Source organism: Mchenga conophoros, linkage group LG3 (genome assembly GCF_057382185.1).
Source record: "Mchenga conophoros isolate Kocher_MC1m ecotype Shallow Benthic linkage group LG3, M_conophoros_male_GT1.1, whole genome shotgun sequence".
Taxonomy (NCBI): domain Eukaryota; kingdom Metazoa; phylum Chordata; class Actinopteri; order Cichliformes; family Cichlidae; genus Mchenga; species Mchenga conophoros.
In genome coordinates this window covers 62,670,200-62,694,296 of record NC_140528.1, presented here as the reverse complement: position 1 = coordinate 62,694,296, position 24,097 = coordinate 62,670,200, and the positions used below count along the sequence as shown (strand labels likewise).

Sequence of the window (24,097 nt, the reverse complement as noted above, 5' to 3'; positions counted from 1 at the left end):
TAATAATAAAGCTCAACATTGTTTTTGCACCTTCAGATATCGTGAACACACCCAAACCTGACGAGAAGGCCATCATGACCTACGTGTCCTGCTTCTACCACGCCTTCGCCGGCGCAGAACAGGTGAGCTGGTGTCGCCTCACTTCTCCACGTTTCATGTCGTTATTTTTCTGTGGATCGACGAGCTCGGAGCACAAACCGAATGAGCAAGTGTTCCCTTTGTAATTGAATAAATCAGATGACACACGTGAAACGCGGTCATCGTGACGTAACGTCAGCGCTGAGTAAACGTGCGAGCTGCGTGAATCTGGGTAAATCAGCTGTTGCTACTCTCCCTCTCAGGCCGAGACAGCTGCCAACCGTATCTGCAAGGTGCTGGCCGTCAACCAGGAGAACGAGAAACTGATGGAGGAGTACGAGAAGCTGGCCAGCGAGGTGAGAAACCGCTGCGACCGCACAACTCCCACTCTCAGTCTGTCCCACACTTCTCCTCACTCTTTCTGCTCCTTCACTGAAGTCGTTTTATGAAAATCGATTTTTTTTCTCAGTTATAGAAGCATAAAAGGGAAAGTTGACAACTAAGCACATTTATGCAGAAAGTGCAATGGAATATGAGCAACTTTTTCCTATGTACGGAAATGAAGGGTGGCTCAAGACTTTTGCACAGCATTATATCTTTAAATAATCAGAAACATGCGAGTAGCTGATATACAAAGCAGCTAGAACTGATGCACAAACATGACCCTAAATAAAGACTTTCTTTCACTAAAGACATACAGAATATAGGTCATAAAGGTCATATGATGTGTGTGGGTGTGCATGTAAACTGCAGACTGAAGTAATCAGAGTACTCTGAGTAACCTTTGCGTTTCTCTTCTGCAGCTTCTCGAGTGGATCCGTCGCACCATCCCCTGGCTGGAGAACCGCGTGGCGGAGCAGACCATGCGCGCCATGCAGCAGAAGCTGGAGGATTTCCGTGACTACCGTCGCGTCCACAAGCCGCCCCGCGTGCAGGAGAAATGCCAGCTGGAGATCAACTTCAACACCCTGCAGACCAAGCTGAGGCTCAGCAACAGGCCCGCCTTCATGCCCTCTGAGGGCAAGATGGTGTCGGTGAGCAAGGAGGACGACTTAATGCATCACTCAGGATTTTCAAGCTCACACATCAGTTGAAAGATTAAATTCTTTGTGTGTTACTTTGGAAAGGATTTTATGAGACGTAGAGTTTGAAAAAAGAGACCAAAACAACAAAATCGCACTTCAGTTGGTGGTTAGACACGGGCACTTCTGTTCGAGGTGCTCTTTGAAAACGCCAAACCACTCCCCTTTCAAAATAAAATCAAAATTCCTTTATTTTCATGGCAAGGTTATGTAATGACTCCAACACATCATCGGGGAATAAAACAGAGATAATGAGCACACTGAATCTTTTCTAGTAGTTTGTCACCAACAGGGACTTCCACATATAGTGTCCCACCAGCAGGCAAGCTTCCACCTAAGGGTGAGTGGAGTACGATCCAGCCCAAACATTCACCCAGATTCAGCTGAAATTAGTCAAGAAGAAGGATAAAAGGATAAAAAGAAAAAAATAGTTTCTTCATCATCTTCTTTGTATAAAGCAAAACTTCAAAGAGACTCTCTTTTCAGCTACTGCTTTCTGAGAAATTTACAGATATTAAAAACCTCTCAAGGTCTACAATCTCAAATCAATTCAGAGTCAGAGTACGGCGGGCTGTCACGAGCTCTTAATTCCCCGCGAACGTGTCGATAATACGCCTAACACTCCTCCTCCTCAGCACAGGGTAATAATGAAAGCGCTCCCTCTCCTTCAGGACATCGCAAATGCCTGGAAAGGTCTGGAGCAGGTGGAGAAGGGTTACGAGGAGTGGCTGCTGACAGAGATCCGCCGCCTGGAGAGACTCGACCACCTGGCCGAGAAGTTCAAGCAGAAGTGCGCCATGCACGAGGCCTGGACTACAGGTAGGTGGTGGATAGATTTTGTATTTTATTTAGCTCACAATATAACGCACTTTAAAGCGAGTGCTGCCACTATATAAATAAACTGAATTAAAGAGAGATCTTCGCACCAAGCAAAGATCTCATATCACTCCAGTTTTTGGTGATCGGGCCTTTCGGGCAGCGGCACCGAGGTTGTGAAATTCTCTCCCGCTGGTTTTACGCTGTGCAGACGCCATTGATTCGTTTAAAAAGCAGCTGAAGACATTTTTATATAGGCAAGCTTTTAATTAATTTGTTGTATTTTACTGTTTTACATTGTTATTTGTTGCATTTCCATTCTTTTCATTTTCTTTGCTGTAAAGCACTTTGTGATTTATCTGCGAGAAGCTCTTTATAAAAAATGTTACTTACTGTTTGCTTCCTTAAAGAGTGACAAATGCGGATCCTTCTTAGCGTAGTCATTTACACAGTGACTCGACGATTGAAAGGTCGCCTTTTTGTGTAAAGAAACATTTATCGAATATTAAACATGCTCTTGTCCTCTCCTCGTTGTTTTTATATTTGACGTATCAAACTATTCTTGTTTTGTAGCTTTTTTTTTACCTCCGTTAATCGCGAGTCTTCACACTTTACTGTGTAATAAGGCAAAGCAGCAAAAGATAACCCTCAAAACCACATCAAAGCACCATAAATGGCCCAGTAAGATTATACAGAGCAATTAAAAAGGATCTAATGATTCATGGGGACACTGAAACGATACAGCGAGTGGGAGATATAAAAATCTGAGCGAGAGCTGTAAAACTTTAAAAGCTTGTGGGCCTGACTTTTACTTGTTACCGTCTTTAAAGTAACTGTGTGTGTGTGTGTGTGTGTGTGTGTGTGTGTGTGTTTCAGGTAAGGAGGATCTTCTGTCCCAGAAGGACTACGAGTCGGCCTCTCTGATGGAGATCAGAGCCCTGATGAGGAAGCACGAGGCCTTCGAGAGCGACCTCGCCGCTCACCAGGACAGGGTGGAGCAGATCGCCGCCATCGCTCAGGAGCTGAAGTGAGAGCGTGTGACGAGATGTGTCCTAATGCCGGACGTTAAGGTCACGGGGAGGAAGAGAGATGTTGAAAATCATGATGGGTGGGGGCGGGGGTGGAGAAAGCATTATCCCAATTATTCTGCATAATGGGAAGAAGAGCAGGGGAAGAAAGCGAGTAGCTGAAGTGACGGCAGGGATGTCGAGAGCAGACGAGAACACGAACGCAGCCAGGAACAAAAGATGCAACAGATGAGTGGAAAATATTAATGAGAGATAAGAAAGATGAAAGGGTGCTTCACGAGAGAGCGGAAACCTCTGATCTCGCCATTTACTTATCCTCCGCAGCTCCTCGGGGCTTTTTTTTTCTCCGAGATAGCCTTGAGATGATTTCTTTGATGTTACAGTATATGAGCAGATCGGCACTGTAAAGCTGAAAAAATGTACAGTATAATTTATCAGCGAGGACTTCAAAAGCACAAATCATGACCTCGGTATCAAGAAAGAAAAGTTCTTAGATGCCCCTCAACTCAAAGGAGGGCGAAATATCAATGCATTTAATAAAAGAGCATCAAATATTCGGCTTATTTGGAGAAATGAGATCACTTCACAGAAGAGTTTCCTCAACTTTACCTTACTTTAGATCAGGGGTGTCAAACATAAGGCCCGGGGGGCCAGAATCGGCCCAGTGAAGACCCTGATCCGACCCACTGGACGGCTTTGGAAAATGTGAAAGAGGACAAACATTTTAGACTTTGAACTGTTGGCTATTCATACCACACCAAAGTAATTTAATTATAGATTTCTCTAATTTTACACTTCATTTTTTAATATTTAACTCCAGAGAGCTTAAACTTTATCATGTAGAACAACTGAGACTCACTGTTTATATTCAGCTTGTTTTTCTTATATTAAGAAATCTCATTGGTTAAACGTGCAGCTAAATTTCTTTACACTGACTGAAAGGAGAGTTTCACTCATCTGACAAACGTGATTATTCGTAATGATGATTTATTAGCGGGTTTAGCTGAGTTTCAGCTAATATTATTACCATTTTGTAAATATTTGTGTGATAATGGTCTATGTACTCGTCTGTTTTGTTGTTTGTCTCTCTCTCCAGTGAGCTGGACTACCACGATGCTGCTACAGTCAACACCCGCTGCCAGGGTATCTGTGACCAGTGGGACAATCTGGGCACTCTCACCCAGAAGAGGAGGGATTCACTGGAGGTAAAACTAAACAGCAATCAGCTGCTTATGTAAACAACTCGCTGAACACGTTACAGTTTTTTGTCTGGAAAGACAGCTGGGATCGTCTCCAGCCTTCCTGAGACTGAGCTGGATGAGTGGAAATGAGTGCATGAATGATGAGGGAGGCGATGGGGAGGATGCGGGATGCACAACAGGTGGTGCAAAACTGCTGATTGCAGTTATTGTACACAGCAGGGGCTAGCAGCTGATTGGCTGGGAGGGTGTGGTCAGGCTTAGACAATTGGATAATAAGAGTGACACTAAAAAAAAATTACATAAATGATTTTGAGAGTGTGGGAAACTAAAAATAAAGTAACATGTTTTACACAGAGATAAAATTTTGATTAGTGTAATATGAATCTGAGTTTTGGTGATTAGAGGCCAACACTCGGAGCAGGCGGCAGTGGAGGAAAGTCATTTCAGCTTCAGTTGTAGTGCACAGGTCCAGAGATCTGAGTACACTTTTATATGGTTCGAATATTATAAATAGAAACTCAACAATACGCTGCGAGCAAGCAAGAAAACACCTCCAGCTGAACGAGTTTCTGGGGTGGCCGTCTGCCTCAGAGAGAGCAGGGGGTCAGGAGGAGAGTGTAGGGACAAAAAGGAGAGAGTTGAGAAGCAGCAGGTAAACCGTGGGCAGCTCTCTGAGATCAGAAAGCAGCGGAAACATGGTGGGAAAGAGGACAAAGGAGCGTTTCCATGTGAACAGACTGAAAAGCAGAATACCAGTGATTACAGGAAGTGACAGAGTTACAGGAAGTAGGCAGAAAGATCTGGAAATTGTGAAGTTGTGAGGTTTTATAAGCACAGGACACCAGACAAATACAGCTAATGTGATTCAGGGCGTCTTGATTTTTATCGGCAAATTCGGCTTAATGTTTTCACGATGCTCAGCGAGGAGTGACAAAAACAACACGAAGAGTGCAAATGGCAGATTCCCTCCGTGTTTGTATGCACACGTCTGCTTCAGCATCACGAGTGTGTTTCTGTCTGTGACGGCAGCGTGTGGAGAAGCTGTGGGAGACCATTGACCAGCTGTACCTGGAGTTCGCCAAGCGTGCGGCACCCTTCAACAACTGGATGGACGGAGCCATGGAGGACCTGCAGGACATGTTCATTGTCCACAGCATTGAAGAGATCCAGGTAACCATCTGATTCAGTTTTATTTATATAGCACCAAATCACAACAACAGTCCCCTCACACTGTTTTATATTGTAAGATAGAAACCCTAGAATAATACAGAGAAAGCCCAACAATTAGACGACTCCCTGTGAGCAAGCACTTGGCAACAGTGGGAATGAAAAACTCCCTTTTAGCAGGAAGAAACCTCCAGCAGAACCAGGCTCTTTTCTTTTTCTCAGACATTTAAATCTGTACCAAAGGAAGAAGTTGTACAAAAAAACATACACTCTGTCTTTCTTTTTTCTAATACACCACCTTATATTTGTTTTCCTCCCGCACAGAGTCTGATCACAGCTCACGACCAGTTCAAGGCTACTCTGCCCGAGGCCGACAAGGAGCGCATGGCCACTCTGGGCATCCACAACGAGATCCTGAAGATCGCCCAGACCTACGGCATCAAGCTGTCCGGGATCAACCCGTACACCAACCTCTCCTCCCAGGACATCAGCACTAAGTGGGACACTGTGAGTCAAGTCAAACGGACCCCACAAACACAGCGTTTGTAGAAGGAGCAAATTAATTATTATATCGCAGACACAATGAGGAGCCTGGCTGCTCTTTAATCTGCTTTCAGCAAGTTAGCATTATGTAGCAGCAAATGTCAACCTGGCTCTCTCTCTCTCTCTCTGTGTGTACACTCCATTTGGTCATCCAGCTAATATTAGCACAGTGCAAAGATAGCGACAGGTCAGGAATAGTACAGTACATGTGGGTTAGAGTGACACTCAGCACTGCTGGCTGTGAGGCTCTCAGGGGAAATCAAAATAACTCCACAGGACAGCCTGTCGGTGCAGCCGTAGTGCGACACACATCAGACCATCTGTGCTCAAGAAACAATTTTTTTTTCTTTCTATCTGGGCAATCATGAAGTTACAATCTGGAGTGAAAAACTATGTATACAGACTTGGAAAAAGTGACAGCAACATTCAGCTAATTTAAAGATGCAGTGATGCAAGCGTAGAAATGGAAGAGGTGACAACATGTTTAAGTAAACTGTAATAATGTAAGTTACACACAGTCACCAGATATAAACTGTGTGTGCAGGTGAAGCACTTCGTGCCCCTCAGAGACCAAATGCTCCAGGAGGAGGTGGCCAGGCAGCAGGCCAATGAGAGACTGAGGCGCCAGTTCGCCGCTCAGGCCAACATCATCGGACCCTGGATTCAAACCAAGATGGAGGTACGAGATGGGGGTGCTTGGGTAACCAGTGCTGTGTGTAAATCTGCACGGTCGGATCAACGTGATCTGTGGGAACAGTAACGCTCAGCTGTTGCTACAAAATAATGCAGTAAAATATGTGAAAGTATGGTGAGTGCCGCATTTCCTCATTGATTCCTGTCTCTGCAGGAGATCAGCCACGTGTCTGTGGACATCGCCGGCTCCCTGGAGGAACAGATGAACAGCCTGAAGCAGTACGAGCAGAACATCATCAACTACAAATCCAACATCGACAAACTGGAGGGAGACCACCAGCTCATCCAGGAGTCCCTCATCTTCGACAACAAGCACACCAACTACACCATGGAGGTGTGCATGCAGACCGCAGCGCGATCTGCAGATGGGCTTAGCTCTCACTCCTCTCTACTCAAAGTGTACGCTACCTCTGTTTTAATTTCCTCCCATTCCCTCTCCACTGCAGCACATCCGTGTGGGCTGGGAGCAGCTGCTCACCACTATCGCCAGAACCATCAACGAGGTCGAGAACCAGATCCTGACCCGCGACGCCAAGGGCATCAGCCAGGAGCAGCTCAACGAGTTCAGGGCCTCCTTCAACCACTTCGACAGGGTGAGGCGACACCGTAGGTCGAGGAGAAGAGAGCGGTGCTTCGTATAGTTTTCAAACTTTTCCTTTGGCATTTCCTATTTAAGAGGCTGAAAAAGTTTCGATACGTCGCTTAAGTTCATGCTCATTGATGTTTTAGCATCACTAATGAGTGAATTCATTAATTACTACGACTCTTTGGCACAGTAATGAAAGCGATACTTTGTGCTGTTCCTTTGCAGAAGAGAAACGGCATGATGGACCCAGACGACTTCCGTGCCTGTCTCATCTCCATGGGTTACGATCTGGTCAGTGGTCAGGCGCTCATAGGCTTGACTTGTACAACAACTTGAGCGTAGTTCAAATGTAAACTATAAGGATTTACTGATTCGTTTGCGCAGTAACGATTGCTGATTGTTGCTTTTGCTGACAGGGTGAGGTGGAGTTTGCACGTATCATGACCCTGGTGGACCCCAACAACACGGGCGTTGTGACCTTCCAGGCCTTCATCGACTTCATGACCCGTGAGACCGCCGAGACCGACACTGCAGAACAAGTCATGGCCTCCTTCAAGATCCTGGCTTCAGACAAGGTGAGCAGATGGATACAGCATCTTCTTACCTTATATCATCTAACTGGTCTTCTTATTTAGCCTGTACAGAGCTTCCAGTGCAGCCAGAGGACACATTGATATGGACAAAAGTACTGGGGCACATAAAAAGAGCGACACAGACAGGGAAACTCATGTAGCGAAGCTCCCGGCACACATTTTTAGTGCTGATGTTAATAAAACTTTTACAGATTTACAGTTTATTGCATTTCAGAAATGCATAATTTCCTTTCAAATTCCGATGGTTAGCCTGCATCCAAACGTGACCGGTTAGGGCAGCCATTGCCAAAGTCAAGAGTGCTACTGCACTCCTTCAAAAAACAAAAAAATTCAATGGATCTGAAATCAACACAAGAGACAGTGACGTTTATCCTTGAAATTTTTATTTAAAAAAACAACATAAAAACACAGACTGTTGGCTATAAATCTCTAATGCTACACAGTCATATGCTGAGTTAAATCCTAAGTATGACCCACCTACCACTGGGACACTCAGAGTAATGAGTAACATCACAGTCAACTCCTCCTGTTACCAGTTTGCATTCACCTTTTATATAAATAAATACATTCATATAAATATGTAACTGTACATACTTTCATTCGTAGCCCACACTTTAGAAATCACTGAGTTTGGGGAACTCAGACCACAAACGGATAACATAAAGGCTCTGGTATCAAACACCTTGTCACCACTGATATAGTATCTATTTACAGTGAGAGTAACGTATTAGCTGTGATCCAGGAGCGCTGTGGTTTTGTTATAAGAAAGTCAAGTTGCTGGATAGGCTGTAAGTGACCCAGGCTGGAGTCGGCTTTGTGAAGTGAAAATTTAAGCAATAAACAAGAAACCAGCTTTCGAAAGCTGAAAGAAAAACTATGAGACAGCATATTTCTTATTAATGAATATGGTTTCTAACCCAACAGGCTATATAAATAGTATAATTTGGCTTAATTATAACAAGTTCAATAAATTAAACAAAAACAAAAAATCTGACAAATCAGGTTTTTGGTCATTGGTATGATTGTATCGGCACTGATGTGTTGACACTTTGTATGTAGGTTTATGAGACTTTTTGAAATGTTCACGTTCATAGAAAACACCTCTGGCAAGGGGAGGTGATGCTGTGGCACCTAAATGCTTATATCCCAAAACAACTCAATCCAAACTGAGGCAACTCACTCAGGTATGCAAGGAAGAAATTATACAGAAGCACTCTTTATCTCACTCCAAGCTTTTTCTTTGATTACATACGCAACCCGGATTCTCTGAGTGTCCCGATCGAAACAAAGAGCAAAATTTCCCCTTAAATCTGGGAGAAACATCGCGATTTATCTTGTACAGCTTTATTTCAACAGCAAGTCCGTAATTTAAATTCAGGTTTTCATCTTTCCAAATTCGAACTGCAGGACTGTTTGCCTGAACCTTGAGTCATCGTTCTCCGATCCTCACAGATGCACCAGTACATTTGTAACAGGAGACAATAGCTCCTCGTGAATCACACCTCGCCCCCTCTCTCTCTCCCGCAGAATTACATCACGGTGGAGGAGCTGCGCAGGGAGCTGCCTCCCGAGCAGGCGGAGTACTGCATCACCCGCATGACCAGGTACGTCGGACCGGACTGTCCCTCCGGCGCCCTGGACTACATCTCCTTCTCCAGTGCCCTCTACGGAGAGAGCGACTTATAAGCGCAGCTGCTTCTCTTCACGTCCTCCTCCTCCTCCTCACCCCTTCTTCCCAGCTTCTCTTATTTCTCCTGTCTGGAGAGAGCGATTTTAAACCCTTCCACTGTCCCTTTAAAACACGTTATTCTTTTTTTTTTTCCCCCCACCACCTTCTCAAATCTTAACTTTATTCCCCTCTTCCTAACTCCGCCCATCCCTCTTTTTAAAACACAGGAACACTGCTCAGAGGGGAAGAGCAGAAGACTTTGCTCAGACCTCACAAACTCTGTTCAGGCTGCTCAGCTCCTCTCTCGTTTAAAAGAAAAGAAGAAGAAAAAACAGGTGTACCAGTTATTGCACTGAACTTATGTAAGCAGCATACATAATGACATACCTGCCTTCACAAGGCTTTAAAGAGAAGGAGGCAACGAGAGAGAACGAAAGTTAGATTATTTTTGAGCAAAGCCGTGTGCTCTTCCCCTCTCCTCCTTTTTTTTTTTTTAATTTTTTTTTTGTAGAAGGGTGATCAAAGAAGAAAACGTGATTGGTCAGTTGGCTTGGTTGGTTGTGTATTTGTGCAGATGCATGCTATGTTGAAGTTTAGAAAAAAAAAAACGGCCTTTTGAGTCACCGACTCGCCCTCACACGAACCCCCGCAGGAGCCCGTTCACGAGTGCAGTCAGCAGAGGAGCGAGGCCTGTCGGGTGCTACTGAAAACTCTCACCACAGCACTGTGAAACCTGAATGTTAGCAAAGATGCGATTTAACCTGGAGATCTTAAAGCCTTAAGAAACTCAGGAACACACGGAGGACGAATGGGAGCGCCGAGTATTAAAAGACACAGGTGGGGGGAACGGGAGGAGAGCGCCGTGGCTGGGCGGTGACTCGGGAACGGATACAGAAAGATGAGCTGTTATGGCCAGAGAGAGCGACCTCTCCCACACGCCTCTCTTATTAAACTCCTTTTTTTAGCCTTTTTTTGGGCTAATTGTAAAATTACGAGGAGAAGGGGGACAGAGACAGAGAGAGGTGTCAGACAGGGCATCAGGAAAGTTGTGGATGAAACGGGAAGAATCAAAACTGTACGTGGAACCATAGCAGGCGTACTCACAACACAGGGTTTAGGGTAGCATTTGAAGAGAAGAGGTCAGCCACGACGATCGCTGTTTTAGGCTCCTCCCTGTGCATGATCTCGATATCTTAACTCATCTGTGCTCCATTTTCCTCCTCCTCCCCCTCATCCCTAACTCATGCTGTCTCATCACTGATGCCACTCTTTCAGTCATATGTTAAAAACCTCAACTTGAAAATAAAAAAGGAAAATTATATTATTAAAACCACACGTGTTTGTGTCTTTATTACTTTTCTCCCGTTTGATCCGCGGCCTCACCGCTGAATGTTTTTTTTTTTTTTTTTTTTTTTAAATGTAGCTGCACAGTCTGATAAAGTGTCCGACCCTTAACCTCTGTGCTCGAGGTCACATGTCCAATTCTTTGTTGGGGTCACAGCAGAGGCGGGAGGGGAAGTCCAGCCCCATCTCTGCAGCGTAGAAGCGCCATCGGTCCTCGTCGCCTCGATGCGTCAGGTACCTGCAGCCCATCCTGAGCTCGAACTCCCGGAGGTCGCACCACAGCTGGAAGTTCTGCAGTAGCGAGAGGAGAGCGTGCATGACTCATACACATCTATACATCAGGACTATTAGAAACCTGATCAGGAGCATCTGAGCATCCTGGTCAACACCTATGAACGCAGTAACACTAGATCGAGTTAATTCTGTTGTTTCACACTACAAAATTAAACGATTCTCAATGATAGCGTTTGTAAAGTGTCCGACCTGCAGCCAGCTGTGTCCCAGCGCTTTGCCCACGGTGAACCGCCGTCTCACCGACACCTGCAGCAGGTTATTGATGAGGCTCACAGCTGGGGAGGAAATGAGACGGAGAAGGATTTTCAAAAAGAGGATTTGCTCACTGGAGCCACCCAGTGGAGAACCAGGAGAATAACAGGACTCAAGCATGACACTATAAACTGTATGTGTGGGCAGACATGGATCAAACTAAAGAAAATATATTTAAATGTTTAAAACGACGCAAAACTGTGGGCTGACATGGCAACTTTCCGACGTGGAGTTTGTAGTGTGTGAAACCTTTAACAGGGAAAGCATAATAAACTCTCATCATCACTATGTTGAGAAACTGTAAACCCAGCTCACAAAGAAGTTTTAAAACTAAAGAAAAACACCGTTCATACCCTCCAGTGAGATGGGGGCCCAGGTTTGGCGCGGGTACATGAAGGTGGCGTTGGTGATCTGCTGCCGGATGTCCTCATCTTCATTAAAGGGAAACGTGCCGCTCAGGCTGACGTACATGATGACGCCGACAGACCACATGTCCAGAGAGCGGTTGTAGCCGTTGCTGCTGATCACCTCGGGTGCCAGGTAGGCCGGAGTCCCCACGACGGAGCGCCGGAAAGACTTCTCCCCTATGATCCGGGCGAAGCCGAAGTCGCACAGCTTCACCTGCGGCACAGAGGCAGAGCTGATTAAATAAGATGCCGTGTGCTGTATCGGGAACTAAAGTGCAAAATCCCACCAGAGGTAAGGGGTCTGAAGTGGCCAGCAGTACGTTCTCAGGTTTCAGGTCACAGTGAGCGATGTGCTTCAAGTGCAGGTACCGCAGAGCCTCCAGAATCTGAAGCACACGTTTGAGAATTTCACATTTAATTTTGGGATAAACAGAAACATTAAAGGTCCCTGCATCTTTGTTAAAACAAGAAGAAGAAAAACAAGGACATCCTCTAGACACCCCTGGAGTGTTTCTCAGATCGGGATCTCGTACCTGCATGACGAGGAAGCGAGTGATGCGTTCAGGGAGTCGACCTTTCTCGCTGGACAGAATCATCTCCAGCATGTCTCCGTGCAGCTTCTCCATTACAACAAACACGTGCTCGACAGTTTCGAACATGCCCTCCAACAGAACCACGCCGGGGTGCGACAGATTCTGGAAAACACGCACGTCAGTAAATCACCTGATCGTGACTATAACACTAAAAATCAACCGAAAATCTGCAACACTTCAATCAAATGTGTTGAGTTAATGAGGAAGCAGTGAGGAAGGAATCGGGAACAATGTGACAGTTATTTGTACTTGTGCTAATAACTCACTAATAACTGATGATTATTTACTAATCATGTCCACAACCATCTGTTCATCAATAAACATTCACCAGACACTTTATTAGGCAGGTTGGACCTCCTTTTTCCTCCACAGCAAGATTTTGGTCCACACTGTCATGACAGCATCACACGGTTACTGCAGATTTAGCCTCAGGCCTGTTCTTAGCTGACAGGAGTGCACCTGGCGAGTGGCTCTTTGAGTTACTGTTGCTTTCCTTTCAGCTCAAAGCAGTCGGCCCACTCTCCTCTGACATCAGGAGCCTGTTTTTACCAGAAGACTGTGGATATTTGTCTCATTTTCAGGCCATTCCCTGTAAACTAGTGATGGTTGTGTGGGAAAATCCCAGCAGATCAAAAAATCTGAGATTAAAGTCAGAATTCTGAATTTTGATGAAAAAGTCAGAATTCTGAGTTTAATCTCAGATTTTTTTTTCCAGTGGCCCTAATCCTCTTCCGTAGTTAATCCATCAGGATTTAAACCAGATTAAGTAACTGTCACTAATATATCCAAGCTAGTTCTTCTACAGTGATGTAATGGATCAGGAGTTATTAAAGCAATGATGAATGGCTCTTTAACCCCTTAATGCCTAATATATCGTTTTTGATGCATGAGGTTTTGAGGCATTTACATCATCAGTGTGATTTTATTTTCCCCTCAAAAACCAAAATAAAGAGCACAACACATTTTTAAGCAATACATTTTGAAAAAATAAACTAAAATGCCAAATGCGGCCAATATGATACCAATTAAAACTCATATATGCAAATTAATATTTAATTCATTCTAAATAAATTGGCAAAAACTTTGAAAAAAATGTGAATTTTCTGACAATTATGTCACAGATTATCGTTTTAAAGGTTAACCATCAGGTTGTTCCTGGTTTGTTCCTCACGTGTTTTCAGTAACTTGTTACATTTTTTGTGTCATTTCTTGTAAAGTGTTTAAAAACCGCATTAAAACCTGTAAGATGGCCACTTCGTTTCTCAGCTGCGTCTCCTGTTTGGTGGGGAAACGCGTCTTGTCGATGACCTTGATGGCAACTGTTCGACCCGACTTCCTGTGAGTTCCTGAAGAAGAAAAAGAAAAGAGACGTGATAATGAAGCAAAGGAGCATTTGTAGCTTAGCAATAACAGAAAGACATTTGATGAAAAAGTTTGTTTTGAGCAACATTTCAGCCTCTGAAGTCTCTGATTTCTTTGGTGTCTTTTGAAACTGTTTCTTCTGTGTATTTTCAGATCACTGCATAAAGACAGTCACAGTCATAGAAAACAGGATTTTCTTGTACTCCACGTGTTCAGTTCTCTGGACATAACAACATAATGAGAATCAGCTGACCTCCGTACACCACGCCAAACTGTCCCGACCCCAGCACCTCGTCTGTACAGATCTGATACACCGAGCTGATGTCCTGAAACACACACAAACACACTTCGACACTCTGTAACACTCCTCTAACGTGTGCACAATAAACTCGCTCAAATCTTACCGCACTGCGTCTGTATCGGTATTGATCTGTAATCAGAGACAGGAAGTCTTGTTAACTGAATGTTGCGGGTCCATATCCATCACTGTTACCATATTCAGAGTAAGATCTGATATTAATATCTGATGTTTTCTGACTCACCCTGGATCTCATCTTTGTGTCCTCTGCTGCTCTCCACTGGCATCATAGCCTGCCGGATGGCGCTCTCCCAGGCTGCCCCCTCCTCGCCGGCTATCACGCAGTACACCAGCGACACAGTCACCAGCTCGAACGAGTGAGTGCTGCCGTCTGATGGTGGCACGGAGAGCTGGGTGGGGCCTCGGACCCCGAGCACCTCGGACAGAGAGATCTCCTGCAGAGGAGGTTTAAAGCTATTATCCATGGCCTGCTCCTACATAATGTTTCTATAATCAAAGTAACATCTGTCAGGCTATCATTGTCTGATTTTCACTGCACTACAAACTTCTTAAAGTACGTTTAAAACGAAGGAGAAATGAACATACACAAAATACAATACTGTTCTCTTTAAAGTAAACACTGCTCAGAGCGCGAGCTGCCTCGGTGGATGTTTGCACTGTTTACACAGTGACACAGTGGGAGGAACAACACTGGCACACTGCAGGAACATTTCTGCATACATGTTAATGACAGAGGCCTTTGATACGAGTGGGAGTGAGCGTGCAGCACACAGGATGCTGCTTTGTCTGTTTCCGTCTTATATCATGCAACTATCATACCTTGTAGAACTTCGTGGTGTTTTCATTCTGGTACAGAGTCATGCTCTTCCAGTCCAAGATCCAGTAATGGCGTTTCCTCTGAGTAAAGACACGACCGAGTTAAAAGCCGATGAAAATGTGATTCTGCTTTACAAATATCATAACCTGAGCAAAACATTTTGCTTTTTTGAACGTTTCCAGATCTGAAAGAGTGTGTTCCTCACCAATGTGTCTGTGTTGGTGTGGTGGACCAGCCACCCCTCTCTCAGGACTCCTCCGCCTCTCCTCTTAGTGTGATGCACCGACTGGACGAGCCTCATCAGGGGGATGTTGCTGCTGAAACAAGGACTGGCGGGCGGAAAAAGAGAGGGAGGACAAAATAAAGGTCCGTTTGGAGATGGTGAATTAAACAGAAGTCGCCTCTAGGTGGCAGCGTGCGCCACAAACAAAGCCGAGAAAACCCAGATATAAACGACAGGGACGATAAACGTCTGTTTTATAATACGTGAATTTGGGCGACGTGTGATTCAGACGCCTGACATCGTTCGGACGCTGTCTGCACCAGCAGACAGCTTTTAGCTGGGATTAGATCATCAGAAAAACTTAGTGCCCCTCTGACCTCATCGGCTCTCGCAGCTGCTCGACTTCCCCGGTCTCTGCCTGTGAGTCATCATCGGTGAACATGTCATCGTCGCAGATCTCTGTGGTGCTGGTGATCACTGACTCATTGTCCTCCAAGTCTGGTTGGCAGCTGTTATCAGCTGCTGGGCTCTCTGGAAATGTGACATCAGCAACTAATGAACAGCTACATTTAATTCTATTTATATTATTTACACGATTAGGGCCATAAAATACCAACAAATAATGAGGTAAAAATAGCAAACAAATAAGTTCAAGATGAACCGAACAAAAGAAAATGTCTGATTTTTCTCAATAAATGACTTAAAATGCATCTGAAATACTGCTGATCAGTTACCTGTCTTTGTTTTCTCTTTTTTACATATTCTCTGGTGAAATCATTTCATCTCATTTCTCATCGGGCTCAGTTTACCTGACTCATCATGCAGCTAATCATCACCGCTACTCGGAGGAATGTGACGTTTCTGAGATGCTAATTTAGAGTGAGGCCTGAATCTATCAAATGTTCCTGGGAAACAGGGTGAATCAGCTTCGACTCATGCTGACAGCATCAGAGTCAGGCCCCTTTTCAAAGAGCCATGGTCTAACACAGCCACAAGCCCAGAATATGAAATGAAAACCAGACCTCAGACCTCCAGGGACCGTCACTCACCTTCCCCGTTCATGCCGTTCCTCTCTCCGGGACAGTCTCTGGGGACTAAAGGCTCACAGCGCCGATGGCAGTTAAACCTGCAGTCTGGAAAAACCATGGAGGAGACGTGGGAGGTTTAAAAAGGCTGACAGAAAAAGGAAGAGTGCTGGAGTCTGGAAAGATACAAACTCATGAGTCAGAATATTGCGGTCAGTTTTTTTCGTGATGAAAATGAATGTCGTCTGAGATTCGAGACGTCTGAGACACATCCAGGCATTTAGGTAAAATTAGATTCAACCCAATCTGCTTACGTAAGTACGTGGGATACACAAGCTCCTTGACAAAACAAGTGTTTGCTGTGTGCTCGTGAGCCTCCAAGTCAAGCATTACTAATCAAAGTCAAAGCTTTGCAGGAACAGAGCACCAAAAATGGCCACAAGATCTGAACGCATAACATTATCAGGTTTGTAAAGAAGGAGGCCTGTCACCCACTCTTTCACAGGAGTGGGTGACAATAAGATTCAAAGGTGACCTGTTGTGCTATCTATACCTTTAGACCACATGTGTCGAGATCCAGGCCAGCGGGCCACATTGGGACCTCTGCTGAGATGCAGAGGCAAACTGAAAATTAACAAAAGAACAAATAACCCACAGCACAGGATGTTCCTTTGAGCCAGACTTCGAGGTGACGCAGCCGTAAAGTTTTGCACTCATGTGCAGCCAGTTTGACAGCAGAAGCCTGGTAGGAGGGTACAGGCAAACTGCAAGATCAAAGATTTTCTCCTCTTAAATTAAGTATCCTACAAAACTACAGAGTTGCCACGTTCAGTTCAGTTTTATTTATAAGCACCAAATCACAACAACTCAAGATGCTCTGTATTGTAAGGTAAAGACCCACAATAACAGAGAGAAAGCCCCAACGATCAGACAACCTCCTCAAGGTAAGTACTTGGTGACAGTGGGAAGGAAAAACTCCCGTTTAACAGGAAGAAACCTCCAGCAGAACCAGGCTCGGGGAGGGGCGGCCATGTGCCACAACTAACTGGGCGTGAGGGAAGGAAGACAGACAAAGACGCTGAGGAAGAGAGCCAGAGATTAATAATAACTTATGATTAAATGCAGAGAGGTGTGTAAACACACAGTGAGTGAAGTGCATTATGGGACTCCCCCAGCAGCTAACACCTACTGCAGCATAACTAAGGGAAGATTCAGGGTCACGTGATCCAGCTCTAACTATATGCTTTATCAAAAAGTTTTAAGCCTGGAAGCAATAAATGTATGAACTCGTTTTTCAGCCTCACTCTGAGACAGGATGTTTCTAATTTAAGCGATATTACACAAACCTGTTTTTCAGACCTGTCAAACAGCTATAATAATAGAAACAGGTATTACATTTAAATACAAGAGTGAGTTTTGCTTTTGTTAAACGCCTCGTGCTGTTAAACAGGTTGTGGTGAGACGGCTGTGTGGCAGCTCACTTGTACAAGTGTAAATTATGCAGGACTAAACTTTGTAGAGACTAATAAACTTTCTGTGCACTTGTAGAGAATTTCCTGTGAGCCAAATTGTGAGGGAAATACATTTTACAGGAAATCTGATGTGATTCTCATTTCCTATTGACTAAATGGACTAAGTCCACCAACCCTGACGTAGACTGGGTTTGTTATGGGGGTTTTTCAGCGACGTCAACCTTCTCTTAACACTTGTGCTGTCTTGTGCTAATTTCCTTCTACCAAACGAAACGTGCAGCTGGCTAAAATAAGAGCTCAGCTGAGGTGTAAACCATTAATATTTACATCCTGTCATGGCGTCACAGCAAGAGAGTCTCACTGCAGTAGATGCATGCCATCTACTTTCTGATACAGCTGGCTGACAGCACAATTAGAAAAAGACTGACGGAGTATGGCTTGTTTGGAGACAAAGCCTCTTCTCCTTAATTAGAACATTGGAGCACAGATGATGTTTGGAAAGTTCCATCTGAACAAACCACCAGACCTCTGGAACAACGTCCTTTGCACTGACGAGATGCACAAAACCACGTTGAGAGGAAACCAAACACGTCGCAGTCACTGAGTCGACCATTAACACCAGAGTATACCGAAGTATTGTAGAGGCAAATATGATGCCGTCTGTCTGACAGATAAAGCTTAGACAAAGTTGAATCATATAACAGGACAATGATCACAAGCACAGCAGCAAATCTACAGATCTATGCATAAACGAATCGCTGCAAACCTCAGTGAACTGAAACAACGCTGCAAAAAAAGTCAGACGCAATTTCTCCCATAAAAATGTGAGAAACTGATAAAGTCACACAGGACATGAATAATTCAAGTTATTGCTGCTAAAGGAGGTTGAACAAGTTACTGAAACATGGGATGTGCTTAGTTTTTCTCCTCCTTCTCACCTGAGCACTGCAGCCCCTGCCTGAAGAGGCCTTTGAGCAGCCGGTGGCAGTACTGGCAGACGGTGGGTTTGGTGTAGCTGTGGATGTGGAAGGTGTGAGGGACCTGAGCCCTGCTCCAGTCGCTGTACCCGACTCCCAGCCACACCGGAGCCTCGGCCCAGGATGGAGGCCTGGACGCGGGCTTGGACTTGCTGATCTGGAGAAAGATGCAAAGTGAAAGATATCAACTTAGAATAACTGAAAGAAATCTATTGTGTGAATATGTGATTCGATTATACCAGTAAAGGTTACAGCTGTGTTGGAGAAACAAACAAATCCAGGGTTGCAAAAACACTTATCTGCTTTACAATCACAGCAGTTCCTCACCTCTTCTAGACTCCCGCCTGCCTGATTGGACAGCGAGTGTGTGCGAGGTCGCCGGGGTGGAAACAGGGAAAAGCTGGTGCTAACCTGACGCCGTGCTCGGCTACAGTTACTGGGCAACTGCAAAGCACAGCGTTTATGAAAGTCTAATCCACAACCTGTAAAGAGATAAAAGTAAAAACAAAAAACTTTAACAACACTCAAGTATCAGTGAAGAGACGATACCACCACATGATGAAGTGTGAAAGCGCCTTTACCGTCACATTTTAAACCCTGCCGAACGAGGCCCCACAGCATCTCTCCACAGTGGTGACAGAAAGTGGGGGTCCGGTACGACTGCACCGCCAAGGAGTGTGGACGCATCGTCACCTGCGTCACGGAGGCTGATCCTGAATCACAGAGAGGACTCGTTACACCAACAGACATCCACACTCCATGCATTTACTGCTAAGACTCCGCTATAGTAGCTTTGCATGATTCACAGCTCAAAATAATCCTCATTTGTCTTATACTGGTCCTTGGTGCAGGCGCTCGACTCGTCTGAAACAAGCAGTTTTAACTTCGTCCGCCCGCCCACTGCCCCCCGTGAAAATAGGTTTGGAACAGTAGGAGAGTTGGACTCATTTAAAACTGACCATTTAAAACCACCTACTGGTGGTGGTCAGAGGGCCCGGTGGCGCCAGTGTTCGGCAGCCTCGCCTCTGTCAGTGCACCGCAGAGTGGCTGTGGCTACAATGTAGCTTGCCATCACCAGTGTGTGAATGGGTGGATGACTGAATGTAGTGTAAAGCGCTTTGGGGTCCTTAGGGACTAGTAAAGCGCTATACAAATACAGGCCATTTACCATTCAAGAGCTTCTCTCCAAACCCATGGACAGAAACAGCATTTTACATGCATGAATAAACTATATGTCACCCAAACAAATGAGGTACACGTAGTACCACCAAATCTCACCAAGTGTCCACCTGCCTCTGTAAACCTCAAACACTAACCTGAAACGATGACCTCAATGAGGTCGCCATCCTGCAGCTCGTCGGAGTCGGTCAGCCGCTGCAGCAACTGCTCGGAGGCGGCTTGATGTCTGAACAGCAGAATCTTCTCCCCGACACCCACCACACTGCAGTCTGGAGCCTAAACACGCGAAGGAACAAAAACCGCAGTCTCAGGTTGAGTCACTATTGAAGCAACAAGATCAATTTAAACCCCCAGAAGGGCTCCGGTAATGTGACGATTTGCTTTCTGAGTAAATGAAACAAGTTATTAAGCAATATGGGGGAAAAAAGAGTAAGTTTTTCCACAAATGGAGTAATTTAAATATTTGAAATCAGAACAAGTGTGGTTTGGGAAACTGGACACAGCAAAGAAAGCCACCTGCAGCCTGTCAGTCGTGATTTTCCATTTTCACGTCTGCACGGCGGTAAAGAACAAAACCACATTAAGATGAGCATGCAGACTGAAGACAGCTCTGAAGGGAAACCTGAGTGATGCACCACAGGTAGAGAGTGACTCCACCACGTTCAGCGTTATAGAAATAAATAATCTGTGTGCATCTGTCGCCAAAGTACGACTGAGGAAGAGAGATAAGAAGGCTGCGAAGTAGCTCAAGCTTTGCTTTTCTATCTGAATCATCATTTAGGGATGATAAGAACAGCAGATTCAAAGATGTGACACTGCAGGTCAATTCATTATTTAAACATGTTCAACTGCTCTATCTAATCAGCCAATCATACTGCAGCTCAGTGAATTTCAGCACGTGGCGATCAAGACGACCGGGTGAAGTTAAAATTGAGCCACAAATGAGGAAAAAACGTGATTTAAGTAACTTTAACGTGGCATGGCTGTTGGTTTCAGACAGGTTAGTCTGAGTATTTCAGAAACTGCTGATCAGCTGGGATTTTTCCACACAACCATGTCTAACCAGTTCTCTGGGCCGAACTGTTTCATATTGACAAGAAGGCAAATAAACACTCGTTACAACCAACGTATGCAGAAGAGCGTACACATCAAACCTTGAATCAGATGGGCTACAGCAGAAGAACACCGCACAGGAAGCCACTCCTAGCTAAGAACAGGAAACCGACGTGACAGTTCGCACAGGCCTCACTAAAACTGGACAACAGAAGATCAGAAAAATGTTGTCTGGTCTGACGAGTCTCGATTGGAACATTTTGATGGTAGGGTCTGAATTCATCGATGGCTCTAGCTGCTGAAGGTGGCGTGATGGTGTTGGGGATAGAACAGCTGAGCATCAAACTCCACAGCCTGCTTGAGCGTTGGTGCCGACCATGTCCATTCCTAACAGCAGTACTCATTCAGGTGATGCAAAGCATTGCGTTATTAAGGCGAACATTTACACCAATAGAACAAACCTAATGTGTCCATTACTTCCCCCCTGCCTCAAAGTGCATAAGTGGAATTGTGCTTTATGTGACCCTAAAGGTAAAGCAAATACCTGCTAGGTTTCAGTGTTGGAGATGCGGGTGTTCACCCATCATTGACACAGTGACTATAATGAATGTAAAACGTGCACAAGTGACACACACACACACACACGATGAGCTGACCTACTGCCTGGAAACTCAAGACGCGTCTCAGTCAGAGGGGAGAAGCTGTGGTTGGAAAGTTTTGTGCGCTCGTGTCGACCACAGTCCCTGTAACCGAGGAAGTGCAAAGACCAGCCCAGTGACAGTGAGATGAAGCCCCTGCAACACCTGCAATTCACAACTTTCTTTATTTAACCTCAACTACAGTTTTACTCCACCGTCTGTGCGCTGGCACTTGGGTATAGATTTTACTGTATAAACAAGTATAGAGTACCCGTTAATTCTAAATACATCTCTGGTGGGTGGAGAAAATCTGTTAAATGGCGAGTTTATATCTTCTATTTTTTAAAACTTGTCATTTAGTTTTCCGGAACAAATTGTATTCACAAACACCCTCAAAAATCTGAAGGTGGTTGGGTGACACCCACTTCACAATACTAAATGTTGGTGAAATTACACCACCATACAGAGTGCTGCATACACAACAGCACAAAACCACCAAACTCTGCAGACAAAAACCACACTCCATGCACAAACCTACATTACCTTCCTTCATAAATAAGTTGACCTTTCATAGTCCACTTCCTGACAGTTCTGAGAGGCCTGAGAGATTTGAAACATCATCACAATATTTTCCAAGTGGGACTGTGTTATGGGTCAGGGCGCGTTGTGACAGCTCAGCACTTCATTCTAATTAATATCTTTTTTCATCACCTTCTCACTTCTGACTCTTTGCACGCAGTTTGTTCCTACAGCTGTGGCATCTGAGCAAACCACATGTCAGTCAGTTTTGACCAGTATCGAATGGCAGTTAAAAAAAACAAAAACTCCAAAACAAAAGAAAAAAAGGAAACAGAACAAACTTAGATGTAATCTGCACGGCTACCAGCTAAAAATGAGGTCGACTCAGAAAAAGCTGCTCTCTTTAAAGTGCTTTAAACCCCAACTGCAGCTGAAGACGATAACACTTCTCTAGAATTGGTCCAACTACCAAAAAATGCCGCAACAGAATACCCACAATGCATTTCAAAAGGCTCTTTCATGAGTATCTCTCGTGCCTCCTAAATAGTGACGGCTTTCAGATTCGCACATCTGCAGGTTGTTATGCACTTTCGCTTTTTGTTTTTGTACAACTCTATGAAGTTATTATTGTCCAGCTCCATATATTTAATATTGTTGGACTCTGTGTTACAGTAGCTTTGCATATAATGGCCCTCACTTCATCCTTAGCACCTCTCCCGACTTTCTGTTTAAGCAAACTGTCTTCTCATTGGCTGCCCCTCATAAACACGTTTGAATTTCTGGGAGGTGGCACATGTTTGCTCACTGTTACAGTTGTGTGGTTGAGAAGACCCCTCTCTTTGATATCGGCTCATCTGACAACACACTACTGTGAGTGTGTGTGTGTGTGTCTGTAAGAATAAAACATAGATAAACATCCATTTTAAAACTGGTGCATGGCCTCTTTAACGCTCGTGACTGATGATGAACTCTTCATAATCAGATGTATAGTCAAAGGAGCTTGCAAAGAAAAGCGTCTGGACTTCTTTAAGTTGCTTGAAGACGTTTCACCTCTCATCCGAGAAGCTTCTTCAGTTCTAAGGTCAAATGGTGGAGAGTCCCAGATATAAACCTAGTGGGAGTTTCCCCCCACAGAGGGACAAAAGGACCCCCTGATGATCCTCTAATCGCCTGAGCCAAGGTGTGAAACTGGGTGTGGGTCCCAATCAGCCAGAGTTTCATCCGAAACTCTGGCTGATTGGCTACGATGACCTGGATGACTGAGAACCTTCACAGACGATCAGATGTATAATACCGCCCCACCTCCTCGTGTCTTAGTGCTTTCGAGCCGGGAAACAACGCCACCCCGTGCGGTTACCTTGCGCTCTATGACCTCAGCAGCCAACCTCCGGGCATGACGGTAGCTCAGGTTGCCCGCAGGGACTCGAACCACCTCCCTGAACAGACCCAGCTGGAACTGGACCAGAACTGGTGCTGTGAGACTACTGGGACTCGAGGGAGTCAGTGTAGACATGGAGAGAGAGCCTGCAGGAGGAAAAGTGGATCAAGTTAATGTGGGGTTGAAGGTGTGACCTGAGAGAAAGCTGAAGAGGTTCAACGTGAAACTCCAAAACAAAGCACTACGCAGGCCCCTGGAAATCTACTCCATCTTAACCTTATAGCTCTTGTTTGAAATAGTTCCTGTTTAACGTTCAGGTGTCTAAAACTGAACACCCCAATTTCTCAATAAGAGATCTTTATCTCACCATCGCCCGAAATAGAAGGATATTTCAAGCAGCGAATGCTCTCTTCGACTAAAAAGACTTCTGTTGTAAAAGCTTTGATATAATAGGACATAACTTACTACACAATACTTTGATCAGGATAAACAAAGAGTTATTTTTAAATCAGATCAAGAACAAACTAAAAAGCACCAACCTTACGGTCTAATCTTGGTCTGGTCTTTGTCTTCGACGATCGAAGGACTGCGTCTCAACAGCACAACAGCTGATCAATCTATCATGGTGCTGCCGAGGCTCATCATGAGCTGCTGGTTGGTCTGGTTTCCTTTTTGTGGGGCTCGGCTGTCTGAGAAACAGGAAGTAACAAGAGAAGCACTCACCTCTGTGAAGGCTGCAAAAAGCACAGCGTACGGTTAACACCCCACACCCTGGCTGTCAAAACTTA

General features: G+C 44.9%; 2 protein-coding genes across 3 annotated transcripts in view; one reads left to right on the top strand and one right to left on the bottom strand.

Annotated features, from left to right (window-relative positions):
* Positions 1 to 10,787, top strand: part of actn3b (actinin alpha 3b) — a 37,342-nt gene extending 26,555 nt beyond the window's left edge. Inside the window, exons 8-21 of the mRNA XM_085266162.1 lie at positions 37 to 122; positions 342 to 434; positions 882 to 1,112; positions 1,832 to 1,979; positions 2,853 to 3,003; positions 4,101 to 4,209; positions 5,236 to 5,376; positions 5,698 to 5,880; positions 6,461 to 6,595; positions 6,764 to 6,943; positions 7,056 to 7,202; positions 7,421 to 7,486; positions 7,612 to 7,770; positions 9,316 to 10,787. Coding sequence (XP_085122288.1) covers positions 37 to 122; positions 342 to 434; positions 882 to 1,112; positions 1,832 to 1,979; positions 2,853 to 3,003; positions 4,101 to 4,209; positions 5,236 to 5,376; positions 5,698 to 5,880; positions 6,461 to 6,595; positions 6,764 to 6,943; positions 7,056 to 7,202; positions 7,421 to 7,486; positions 7,612 to 7,770; positions 9,316 to 9,474 — 1,988 coding nt within the window. The 3' untranslated portion in view covers positions 9,475 to 10,787. The remainder of the gene's footprint in view (positions 1 to 36; positions 123 to 341; positions 435 to 881; positions 1,113 to 1,831; positions 1,980 to 2,852; positions 3,004 to 4,100; positions 4,210 to 5,235; positions 5,377 to 5,697; positions 5,881 to 6,460; positions 6,596 to 6,763; positions 6,944 to 7,055; positions 7,203 to 7,420; positions 7,487 to 7,611; positions 7,771 to 9,315) is intronic.
* On the bottom strand, positions 8,155 to 24,059 carry prkd4 (protein kinase D4). 2 transcript variants are annotated; one of them, XM_085266179.1, is made up of 19 exons: positions 23,849 to 24,059; positions 23,289 to 23,455; positions 19,859 to 19,997; positions 19,124 to 19,255; positions 18,870 to 19,024; positions 18,504 to 18,699; positions 16,118 to 16,201; positions 15,446 to 15,599; positions 15,051 to 15,174; positions 14,848 to 14,925; positions 14,252 to 14,462; positions 14,114 to 14,139; positions 13,963 to 14,035; positions 13,587 to 13,693; positions 12,288 to 12,449; positions 12,042 to 12,140; positions 11,701 to 11,968; positions 11,285 to 11,370; positions 8,155 to 11,092 (listed from the first exon to the last, which is right to left on the bottom strand). In XM_085266179.1, the coding sequence occupies exons 2-19, from the start codon at positions 23,442 to 23,444 to the stop codon at positions 10,928 to 10,930; spliced, it is 2,415 nt and encodes an 804-aa protein (XP_085122305.1). In that variant the 5' UTR covers positions 23,445 to 23,455; positions 23,849 to 24,059; the 3' UTR covers positions 8,155 to 10,927. The 2 variants fall into 2 exon arrangements, with proteins under 2 accessions (XP_085122305.1, XP_085122297.1); XM_085266171.1 differs by having other exon boundaries at positions 13,963 to 14,139.
* Between the last annotated feature and the right edge of the window lie 38 nt (positions 24,060 to 24,097).